Here is a 12,790-nt window from a genome sequence, read left to right as displayed (position 1 = left end):
GAAAACTTTTTATTTTTATAGGGTCCACCAACAGTTCCATTTTCTTAACCGTAAGTAATTTTTTTTGTGTGTGGAAAGTTACAATTTCAAACTTAGCAATAATTGATAGATTTTCTTTTTCAAGTTTTAGTAAAGCATATTGTAGAAAGTGGAGTGCTGCTGAGGGCACAGTGATGCAGGGACCTAAAGTAGAGGGTCACAGATTGCTACATCACTGGTTTGAATCCAATCTGCATTATTAGTGGCTAAAAGCCTTTATTGTGTGAAGTATGTTTGTTGATTACAGTGAAAGAGGTTGTTGCTGCCTAGAAGAGATTACACCCTAATTTTAGATAGGATGCAGCGGGGAGGCGTGGACATGGAGTGAAGAAGGACAAGGGTTACACGGTTTAGCTGCAAACTCCAGTTTGGAACCTGGGATTGGACGCCGTTTAGTGTACCATTTGTAAACTGCTCTCGAGAGCCTTGATTGAAAAAAGCTGCAGAAATGCAAAGTTTTCTTCCTGGTACTGAATTGAAAATAAAAACAAAAATTGTGTTCATCCCCATTTTACAAAGACAAATGTCAGTGTCATTGAATTTGGCCTTGAAGGTTTTACTATTTTTTAAATAAAAAATAGAAACAAAAATACAAAGGCTACAGTTTCCACTCCAAGCCTTATTCGTGTTGATGAGTATTTATGCAAAAGAGTCCTGTTGAAGTACTCACCAACATGATTTTACATCTAATTCACCAACATGACCCCATAAGCTAGGGGTTAGCATGGCTTGTTTGTTTTACAGAAGCATCTGAAGGTGTGATCCAGCAAAATAGATCTCCCCAGTCAGTCAGTTCAGCAGAAATGAGTCCATCCCCTCAGTCTATTTCTTGTCTGTTTGCATGAAAGGCCTTTCCTGAAGAGGTGTAAAGTGGGGGTGGCATACATAGAGGCTTCATTATAGCACACCTCTTCACCCCTCACGGATGTGCAGTGATGATTCTCTAGATTCTACAGATTTGTTGTGTGATTGTCAAGCTAATCATCTTTCAGATTTCAAAAAGTCTCCATCTCCTAGCAGTGGCGTGGCCTGTACACTCATGAGCAGAAGCAGAGGAAAGGGCTTGTTAGGTTTTTTCATAACTCAGTTTTCCCACAAGAGATGCACATGCAGCAGAGTTACAACCACCATGAGTTGAAAAAGGAGGGTTCTCATTCCTATGGTGAATTTCATTAATGCACAATGCCACACCCAAGAAGGGTTTTAAATGGTTAGAAATCCCTGTGTATGGGGGGAGGCAGAGGACAGTTGCTGTTTTCCCACCCCACCCCCAATGAAATAATTGGGTCACATTTAACACATTTTTCTTAAAAATCAAGATGGACTGGAATGAAACTGAGGGGATGATTTCTGTAGTCGAAAGCCTCCACAACCAACCCTATTTCTGGGACTTTCTTCATTCACTCCCATGGCTGCAGGCAAGCAGCCTTTACAAAGAAGGTGGGATAGGTGCTACAGCTCAGTTTCTGCAGACTATTAAAAAGTAAGTACTAAAATCTGGGTAATGTATTTGTTCTCCCTATTTGTGCTTTCTTTTATTTCCATGGATTGATGCTTTTATCTAACTCATTGTACTTCCCACTTGCATGATCAATAGCAGGAGAATTCATAGCAAGATATAGATATACAGCAGGATTGTCAGTGTTGGCTTCCCTCTGCTTGCATTGAAGTCAACGGGAGCTTTACAGATTACTCCAATGGGAACAGAGTGAGGCCAACACTTGCCCAGAAAAAGGTCCTTGGGCCCAATTGTCACCTGGTCTATTGATTGTATTAATTATACTGATTACTTAAGAATTGCCCAGTAACTCTGAGGTGTGGTAGGTTCTTGTCCCAAGATCAGGCCCAATATGATCAGAATTATTATTCAGTTGGGAACCCCTACACACACACACACACAAAAAACCTTCTGAATTTGTAATAGTTTTATTACACTTATACCTATGCCTTACTTAGCAGATACCTGTACCTATAGGCTGTGCTATTGGAAAGCTTGGGACTCTTTCTTCCTTTTTTTCTGCAGTCCCTGCTTTTGCTCCAGACCCTTTCACAACTCTACCTTTCCTCCAGGTGCATCTCAGCAGAAAAATCTTTGAGAGGTTGCTGCATGTGAGTGGTGACTGAAACGATCCCTTTGCGGATGAGGGTGTTAGTTTTGTCAAGTTTGATGGGATTCTTCTGGATCGAGAGTTATATATTAATGTAAAATCATTATCACTTTTATTAATCCAAGGAGGATCTGAAATACTGAAGTCTTTGAGTCCATTTGATGTTAATCCATTTGGATGTCTATCATTTTAAAACCAGTTTATTTCTTAAGTGCTTTAATATAATGTAGTTCAATTAAACTGGAACTTGGCAATCTATAGCAATCAATGTCAGGTAAGTGACTTTATTTCACCGCTTAATCCTCTTCCATCTGCATAGGAGCATCTTCACTTATGCATTACAATGGCACAGCTGTGCCGATGCAGCATTTTAAGTGTAGACCTGCCCCATTTCAGTGCCAAGTTGCTTTGAGCAACCCACTCCATACAAAACTGAAAGCTTCCTTCCACAGATGCCCTCCACGGCTCCTTAACTGGCCAGGTTTACTAGAAATAATCCGTGTTAATTAGAAGAAAAGTCCAGTAGTGGCTCTGGTTTGTGATTGAGTTGTGTAGGTCTTCCCAGGCTGATAGATCAGGTCATGGAGGTGTGTGTGCTGCTTTCCTGCGTCTTGCTCTCTGTTCCTGTTCGTTTCCTGGTTATTGCTCCCTGAACTCAGTGTCCCAGTGCCTCTGAGTGTGAGTGCACTCGTGCATGCATAGCATTGGGTGTGTGTGGCAATTCAGGCTGTGCTCTTATGTCTTGTTCAGAAGGTTGCTAACTTAACTGGTTCATGGTTATTTCATGTTTTGGCTGACCACCTACCTGTGTGTCCTGCTTCAATTTCCTTGTATTTTGGGATTGCTATCCTGGACGCATCAGAGCGTAACAAGACGCTAGGTCTACAGTAGGAACTTACATTGGTATAACTATGTTGCTCAGAGATGTGGATTTTCCCTGGTGTAGACAGAACTGTGACAATGGGATGGCTTCTCCCATCAACATAGCTACTGCCTCTTGGGGAGGTGGAGTACCTATGCCAACAGGAGAAGCTCTCCCATCAGCATAGGTAACATCTTCACTATGTACTATGGTGGCACAGCTGCAGCACTGTCAGTGTAGACAAATCCTGTGTGCCGGAGAAATCTCTATCTGCCTCTCTTTTTAAGGGCAGCAGCACCAGGAGGGAGATGTAGTTGCAACACACTATTTACCTTTATGGGGAAAGTACAGAGGATCTCAAAGTGAGGCAGGGAGGCTGGAGGGCACCTGAAACTTGATGCAAAGTAGCAATTTCAGGAATTTATTTGGGAAAATGATCAATTCATAGATTGTAAGGTCAGAAGGGACCTTTAGATCATCTTGTTTGACCTCCTGTATAACACAGGCTGTAGAATTTTACCCAGTCGCCCTAGTATTGAACCGACTGAGGTATGACACCGTCCGGCATATTCTAGTCATTTCTGTGAATCTGCAGCATGCATGGGACCCACCCCACATGTGCTTAGAATGGGAAATTGAAAATCTCTGCACTGACTCTGCCACTCCTACTTAGGGCTTTCCTTTGCCTTGTTAAAAAGCACCAAACTTGTACGTTGTTTGTTTGCAACTGAGAAGAAAATATTGTGTCTCACTTATTTAGAATAAATGACAGGCATGGTGGTGCTCAATGTTTATATTCTTTGTAGCCTGCCTGAGCAGGGCCCATCACAGTCTCTACGCATTGGCATGTGCATAGGTGAACTGCTTGTGGTAAGCTAATTTTTTTTGCAAAGTACAGCAACAGCTGATCAAGTTAAAAAAAAATACTGTTGGATTTTAATTTGCATAACAGCTATGGGGTAAAAGAAGCTATCGAAGTGTCAGATGAAATTGGTGTGGATTCTAAAATGTATCATCAAATTAAATTTACAATGATATTAACTTCACAACAGTGCTGGTCTGTTTGAAGAAATTTAGAAAATAAACTAAATGATTTTGTTATATGCAGTGTCATTGTAGCCATGTTGGTCCCAGGATATTAGAGACAAAAGGTGGGTGAGGTGTAATATCTTTTATTCCACCAACTTCTGTTGGTGAGAGAGACAAGTTTTTCTCTAGTCAGCTCATGAATTTTAGTGTCTGGCAAAGTTATGAATTTAGGTGCTCAGGCTCGTCTTTTGAAGGTGTTGTGCAGGTTTTGCAAGATAATGGACAACCCTCAGATATCCACCCCAGACATGTCACCAAACTCATCCATTTCAGGGTTTTCTAGAATATTCTTTTTTTTAGAAAACTTTGTCAAGCAAAACATTTCACTAGAAACTTCATTCGACGAAACCCCATTTTTTGACAAAAAAGTTGTTAAAAAGTTTCATCCAGCTCTACTTCACAATCCTTCTGCTGCCCTCTCCAAAGAGCGCGCACAATGTTGCCATGCTTTGACAAGTGCTTGATTTTTCACTTTTGCTTTCAGTTCCTTAGCATCCTTAGAAGATTTAGATGCAGTTCTATCAAACCAAAGTTTCTACAAAACAGTGAAAATAGGACTGAATATAACCATCACAGCACTACGCTTCTTGCAAGACTGGAGCCTTGAAGGTAATTGAAGGCTGTGTATGTGTGTGGCCGGGGAGGGGGGGTGTTGGGGTTCTGTCTGTCTTTCTTTAAAAGTTGCGGCATGAATTACAGGCATGTCAGGATGGAGCCAAAATGTTTTTGTAGGCAGCTGGCTGAGCTCCTGTTGAGCTGATAATTAAATACTGTTGAGATTTGCATTGTATTGTTGTTGTGCTTTGGGGCACCTAGAGCCTTGGATAGGCATAATTTTAATTTGTCTGTTAAATTACAAAAATATGCTTATCATGCAGCCCGGCAAACCTTTCTTAAGTTTGACATAACACAGTGTAGTCCCAATAGATCACCTTGAGAATAATCTCCTTTTACTCATGGTGATTCTTTGGAGAGGGTGTTTCACAATGAGTGAGTTAAGTTTCCTTCGGTTATGAAGAGAACTAGATTCAAGTTTTGGCCCAGTTGCAAGTGAAAATTAACGTGGTTATCTTACCTTAGTCTTCCTTTGTCTCCTATTGTAAATGCCAGTCTTTGCTCAAGGGCTGAATCCCATCTGCTGCACAGATGCATGGACTGAGTTTGAGGGAGAAGAAGTCATTGGGAGGCTTCCCCTTGTGCATCCACCCAGGCAGGATCCTGCCAAGGATTTAAGAGCATGCTGTACACCAAGGGGTGTAGTCTGTTGTTCAGGAGCCATGTCCAGACTCTCCCTCTTGCAGCCATCCAGGCCCCATTCAGGAAAATAGTGTGCTGAAGTCCTATTGAAATCAATGAAGTCTCATGGGACTTGAGTGCAAATTTAAACACTCACTCAAGTGCTTTTCTGAACCATGGCCCTTGTACAGCCAACCACAAGCACTAGGCAAGGCAGGTACACTTCAGCTGAGCAGTAAGCAGAGCATTGTTCTGACCCATCCTTCGCTATCTTGGCCTGCAAATGCAGCTTGGTGTTTGTGCCAGCTGAATGGCTGACACCACTCCGTTCCTCTTCCACTTATGGCTCCCCAGGATAAAGTCAGGATTATGATTAATTGGCGGAGCTGTATGGGGACAGACAAGTGGTATTTGCTTGCACTGGATGTGTAGAAGAGCAGCCCAAGGCCTGTATGACTCTTAAATCCCATATAAGCCCTCAAAATAAGGACTAAGAGGTACTTAGGTTGCCTGCTGGCCCCCTACACAAGATTGAATTTCATTTAGTGGGACAGACTGAAATCTGTGCCCTAAACTCCCTCACAAGCAAACCAACCCCTCCTCCCACCCACCCCAGATAAACCCAGAAAGTAAGTCCCTGGGGGCTTCAGACAGGTGGATGGAAGTATTAGGGCATATTAAAAAAAGGTGGCCTGTATAGTAAATATTGTGTGCAGAATAAGGTTTTAATCAACTGTATGAATATCTCTTACAGATGAGAGAAATTATGACTCAGGCCTGGTCTACACTAGAAAATTAAGTCAATTTAACTGTTGGTCACAGGTGTGAAAAATCCACATTTCTGAGTGTAAAGTCAACCTAAATCCCCATGTGGACAGCAGTAGGTCAACTTAGCTTCCGTTGAGCTAGCTGCCGCCTCTCAGGGAGGTGGATTACCTACCCTGATGGGAGAATCCCTCCTGTTGGAATAGGGAGCATCTACACTGAAGGACTAGAGCTGCCGTGGCACAACAGTGCCACTCTAGAATTTTAAGCCCTAGAAGCTAGAATGTTATAGACAATTGAAACCCTAGAGTACAGAAGTTGCATCTTCATTCAAACCTATTAGCATGTCCATTTACCCCTCGGTGATCATTCATTCCAGCGCAGTTGCACACAATTCAATACTGCATGCCAAATTAAAGACACTAATTCAGATAAATGGGATGCTGCAGGGTCTGTTGGCACTTGCTGCATCAGGGGCATCCTATCATCTGCTCTGCTGTTTACATCTGTTTTCTCCATGATATGTCACATATTTAATTGATCACTCTTAGGCTTGCTTTGGTATGAGATGCTGACTTCCACATCTGGTTTCATGCCATTGGTAGGCTAAGCTGAGAGAGTTACATGGGAGATGTGGCAATGTGGTTATTAAACTACTCAAAGAAAAGGGGACAAGGCAGTTTCTATAAACTATCCATCTAGCTGCTTTTTGAATACTGGAGTGACAGGTGCCAGAAATAAGATAAGAATAGATTACACAGAAGAATAGATTCTTGAAACGTGGTTAACTGTGCGTTTTGTGATTTCCTTTACTAGTTAGTGTTAGGGACTTATTGTTGAATTATGGTCATTAACCAGTTTAATCCTCCTCTTCAATAGATGGCACTGCCAAATTATAGTGTACAATAAGGAACTCAATAAGTGTAGCAACAGTATCAAGCAAAACGAAGGACATTGTTCCCTTTCAACTGAAATAATATTGAGAAGACAGGAATGGAAAAGTAGAAAGAATCTAAATGCAAGTGTTGTCCTACAGAGTAGATTAGGATGTATGTAGATTTGAAGGCTACAGAAAATTTAACTCTTTGGAAATGTTTTGTTGAGATTGTGTAAACAGTGCCCCACCCTATCCTACCTCTCAGTCTGGTTAGATCCAGATGTAGGACACCATGTGAAGATAGTGGGACAGACTTGGTCTGAAGGTGACACAAAATATTAATTAGGCAAGAAGCTTAAAATGCTGTGGGCTTCATCTTGTTAGCGTAAAGAACTTTCTGTAACCTCAGTTTCATGATTCTATGGTTCCAAGTAAATAACATTGAATGAGAAAATAGAGGAGATGCTAATTTTGGTCTGGAACCTAGTTAACTTTGAGACTAAAATCCTCTTGTGGGTTCCAGGACTAGCTGCTCCAAGAAGCAGTCGTTTAAGGTGTCAAGGGACTTTATCTCTGCATCCCGTTCTGAGGTGACAGGTACCCAGTCAATACGGGGATAGTTGAAATCTCCCATTATTATTGAGTTTTTTATTTTAATAGCCTCTCTAACCTCCCTGAGCATTTCACAGTCACTATCACCATCTGGTCAGGTGGTCAGTAATAGATCCCTACTGCTATATTCTTCTTATTAGAGCATGGAATTACTATCCATAGAGATTTGATGGTACAGTTTGGTTCTTTTAAGATTATTACTTCATTTGATTCTACGCTTTCTTTCACATGTAGTGCCACTCCCCCACCAGCTCGACCTGTTCTGTCCTTCCAATATATTTTGTACCCTGGTATTACTGTGTCCCATTGATTATCCTCAGTCCACCAAGTTTCTGTGATGCCTATTATATCAATACCCTCATTTAAAATGAGGCACTATAGTTCACCCATCTTATTATTTAGACTTCTAGCATTGATATATAAGCACTTCAAAAATTTGTCACGTTTTTAGCTGTCTGCTATTACATGATGTAATTGAATGAGACTTTTTTTCCTTTGATTGTTTCTCATCAGATCCTACTTGTATTTTATCATCTTTCATCCTCTTCTCCTTCCTAGGACATAGAGAATCTCCATTAATAGATTCTCCCCTAAGGGATGTCACTGCCCAAACCATCTGCTTCTCCACACCTGTCGGCTTCCCCCCAGCCCTTAGTTTAAAAACTGCTCTACAACCTCTTTAATTTTACGGGCCTGCAATCTGGTTCCATTTTGGTTTAGGTGGAGACCATCCTTCGTGAATAGGCTCCCCCTTTCCCAAATGTGTCTCCAGTTCCTAATATATCTGAATGCCTCCTCCATACACCATCGTCTCCTCTACCCATTGAGACCTATTTAAGTCTCAGGATGGGTGAAAATTGTGCATAGTTCAAAAATCTGAAGGCTTTGGCATTCTGGAGGACCGGTATTGAATCATGAATACTATCCCTATTCCTTCTTGAATAATGTAAAAGCTCTTCACTGTGTACTTTTATTGTTTGGTATGTATCTTCTAATATTGAATTAATTTGGTAAAATTGGTATTGGCTCCTAATACAATAGACCAAAATTCAATCAATGTACTATTTGCTTTATACTGTTAGATTAATTCCACTCACCAGACTTCTAGTGAAATTGTGCATATTGACTATATGTGTCTGTCTCCCATGCACACGCTCCCATCTTAGGGTCTCTCTCATAAAAAGGTGACAGTGTCACTTATGGACCCTATCAGAGATCGGTTACTAGAAAGGTAAATTCAGAAAACGTAGGAAATGTATCACATAAATTAATCTTTTCTTATAGGCTCTCTGTACAACCTGACCTTTTGGGATATTGTGTGGGATCCGCGTGCAGTCAAAGAGGAACTTGAATCCAGATTTGGTTTCGATGATCTTCATATTGAAAAACTCTTGAACTATATGGCAGAGTTAAATAAGGTAAACTTCTAAAAATGTCAATGTTCCTTTTTTGTTTTGTTTGTTTCCTTTGCAACTCATGAGAGCTTTTCATCCCTTGGAGACGCTAAAGCAACGTCTTTCAGAAGTAGCTACTTAGAGGGCATTGCCATTGCATAGAAGACAGCATAATCTCATATTGGATAAATGACATCTGCCCAGCCTCCGTCCACAAACTTGGATGAAAGCATTGCAGGTTTTGTTCAGCCAATATTTGCATCATGATTCATGATGAGCTTCTTGAAGAACATCAATCATCGCTTGAAGCAATTTATAATGGAGTGAGAGAATGTTTTATTTAGATGAAAACAGGGTACAGATGGGAAAGAACATTTCAGATAAGCACTATCTTCTCTTTCTTTGCATCCTCCACAAGGGGCCATAGCTTAAAGGGATACAGGCAACTTGAGATCTAACGTGGGTATGGCACTGCAGCAGGGAGGGTGCTTTCCAGTACAAATAGACAGAGAGCTCTAGCTCTGACCAAGCTAGCAAGCTAAAAATAACAGTGTGGCTGAAGCAGCACCAGAGGCAGGTTGGGCTAGTTACCTGAGTACGTACCCAGGGGCTCAGGCAGGATTGCACTTGGGCAGCTAGTCCGGGCTGCTGTCTGAGCCACCATATCACACTGCATTTTTAGTGTGCTAACTTGAGCAGAGCTAGCCCATGTCTGTCTACCTGCTCTGGGAAGCACCCTCCCAGCTGCAGTGTCGACATGCCAATGCGTGATATTAAAAAGATGGGTTTTTGAAATAATATGCAGAACAAAATGAAAGGAGGGGGGAAAAGAACCAAAATAGCAGTTTTCCGTTTGCCCAACATTGTCTCTGAAGTGCCAGCTAAGTAAATATATGTTACAATGAGACAATGATGGAAATTCATGCAGCAGCCACAAGATTGCAAATTGTCTCATCTCAGCTCCCATCAAAATAAAAGCAATTAGCTTCAGCAAGCACTTGTGCAAATGGAGCTGTTTAAAGGCCTGTTTGCTTTAAAAAATGGTTTCTCTGCCAGGCTCTGTTCACCCAATATGAAGGTGATGGGGGCTCTGCCATCTTTCTTGTTACCCTTCCCAGAGGGGCCTTCAGAAATGATATTTCTGCCTTAATCCCTACATGTGTTAAAACTGAATCTCCATGCTTAAAGAAGAAAGCCCGTGGCTATGAATCGTTCCGTGCAAAGATGACAACCTCTCTAATAATGTTAGTCGGGAGAAAATAGTCAAGAATTAAACATTGTAATGATTCATGAATGCCTAAAAGGACAAATAAAAAAAATCCTGGTATATTTATAAGTTCTGGGCAAATAATTGAGTCCAAACTTGCTTTGTATTGGCTGCTTCTCTGAACTGAACCCCAAATGCTGCTATTTTAGAAAAGGTTCTGTCAAACTTTCTGGAGTGACTCATGAACATGGATGCTAAGCTTGGGGCAGACTGGCCACAAACCAGGGCATCAAATTGGATGTGTGTTCTAGAATTAGATTTCACCTACCAAGTATCAAGTGTGAACTCAGGCACTGTAACAGCCTGAACATAGAGTCAGAGACGATCCTCTTGAGTTCTTGGGTCTATTTTCCCATCCAAGCAAGCCTGCTTTTCTCTGACACCAAAAATCACAATCTTCAGATCACCCCAAAGGACTAGTCACTTACTACAAGTCAGGTGTACCTCAGATCTCCAACCAAAGACTGTGCTTGGTGCCAATCCTGTAATTAATTAACTAAAGATTTATTAAGTAGGAAAAATAAATGAGTTATTTACAAGGTTAAAGCAGGTAAATATAAGACACACAAATGAGATACAGTCTTAAGTTCCAAAAGATGACACTAGCTATAATATGTAAGCTTTGTATGTCCCTGAGGGCTAACCAAAGCTAAACAGCTGGGGACCTCTTACTTATGCTCAGAAATCTTTACCCCTCAAACATTCAAGCAGATTAGGGATAACAATTTCTCCTTAACAGGGATTTTTATTCCCTTACCCCAGCGTTCAAGCTGTGATGGAACAGTGGCTTCTGCACATACCCTCTTCAAGCGTGTGGGGGAAGCAGTCAACGAAGTCTTTTGTCCATTGATGTTCTACAATGACTTGTTTGGTGTCTATAGGCCTTCTTTTGTTGGGGAGTAGATGACACCTTTTGTGTAGAGCCATGCAAAGCCGCGGATATCCATTTATATCCATGGACCATTTGTGCGGATAGCAGCGTGGATGAAGATACAAATTTTGTATCCGTGCACGGCTCTGATGGTGGGGGGTCTGGGGGGCATGGCCAGGGGTTGCTGGGGGCCCCCCACCCAGGGCAGGTGAAGGGTCCGCTGTGGCTCCCCACAGCTGCCCGTACACTCTTACCTTGGCCAGGCTGTGGCTCCGAGGTACGCCGCCACCAGCGCCAGATCAGGGACAGGTGTGGGGATTCTGGGTCCCTTCACCTGTCCTGGGCAGAGGGTCTGGGGGACAGGAACTGCTTCCCCCTCCCCACCCAGGGCAGGTGGAGGGACCCAGGCTCTCTCCAGCTGCCCATGTGGCTCCCCCCGACTGGGCTCTGATGGGGGAGGGGGAGAGTACCTTGGAGCCTCAGACTGGCCCCCGGTGTAGAGCCCTGAAAATCTTCGGATATCTGGAGGGGTTTACAGTCTTAGCAAACCTTTTTATAGTTACAGAGCAAACTCTTAAACATTACCTTATTACATGGGATGCAGATATAATAAGTAAGGTTAATACTCTCATCTCATAAAGTTTAAACACATTCTTATAACTCTAATATCTATTGTAATAGACATGCACGTCATACTGGTTTCCAGCTGTGCATTTGTCTGTGCTCAGTGAGGCCCAGTGGCCTTCGCATGAGCTGGCACCTGGTCTGCCAGCGTCACAGTGCAAACTCACCATACTGTGGTGATGGCCCAGAACAGAGCTCTGTTACTCCAGTTCTGAAGAGAGGGGAAGGGTTCAGGTTTGGTTCCTCTAAACTTTGAGATTAAATCCTGAATTTGAAGTTGTCTGCATTCACCAATCATTAATATTCATGCACCTTGGACTCCAATTTCTCTGTTTTCAGAAGAAATGCAAATACACTGCCTTCCAGTTAATTCAATTGCTTATTTAGTTGATCATCTATTTAATGTGATGAAAACTTCAGGGACCAAATAATTGTAATTAAAATAACACCTCCTCCCTTCACTGGTATAAATTTTGATTGCTTTAGGCGGGTATTGTTTAGTAGTTTAATCTAGAAGGTTGCCACTTAATTAAGGAAGGTTAAAATCTTGAATCAAAGAGAAGAAAATGAGTCCAAAGATGCACAACAATAAAGGTTGACTGATTAAAGTTATGTTAGATAGACATTGTCAATGTTATAAATGCTACCATGTACAATATGCTCCCTGGTAGATCTTCTGCTTATTTCAGGCCCAGTAATAAGAACAGATTTCCTATTCTTGCAATCTAAACTTTTATTAAAAAAAAAAAGAACCCCAGTGAAGTGGGGTCTGCACAGTTTCTGTTCTACTGGCAAACCAGTAAACTGTTGACGAGCAGAGCCCTGTGCGGATACAAAATTTATATCCAGGGATATAAATCCGATATCCGTGGAGCTGCAGGGCTCTACCACGAACCACAGCAGCGAAAGCAGCAGCATGTGGGGCCATTGCTTGCAGGAGCCAGTGCCCTGGCTGGGCAGTTCCTCCGGCGTGACGGTACCGCGCCCCCAGTCCTGCCCCCAGCCTCGCCATTGATGCGGGCACCAAGGCAACTGGCTGCTGTCCC

At 42.1% G+C, this 12,790-nt stretch overlaps 1 protein-coding gene across 1 annotated transcript in view; it reads left to right on the top strand.

Annotated features, from left to right (window-relative positions):
* ABCA13 (ATP binding cassette subfamily A member 13) overlaps positions 1 to 12,790 on the top strand; it is a gene marked incomplete at its 5' end in the record, with an annotated part of 301,195 nt that overhangs the window by 27,106 nt on the left and 261,299 nt on the right. The window contains one exon of the mRNA XM_084621105.1: positions 8,873 to 9,006. Coding sequence (XP_084477231.1) covers positions 8,873 to 9,006 — 134 coding nt within the window. The remainder of the gene's footprint in view (positions 1 to 8,872; positions 9,007 to 12,790) is intronic.

The sequence above is a fragment of the Lepidochelys olivacea genome (assembly GCF_965140295.1).
Source record: "Lepidochelys olivacea isolate rLepOli2 genome assembly, chromosome: 2".
Lineage (NCBI taxonomy): Eukaryota > Metazoa > Chordata > Testudines > Cheloniidae > Lepidochelys > Lepidochelys olivacea.
Note: the sequence above shows the minus strand (reverse complement) of the source record. Positions and strands in the feature narration are given on the sequence as shown.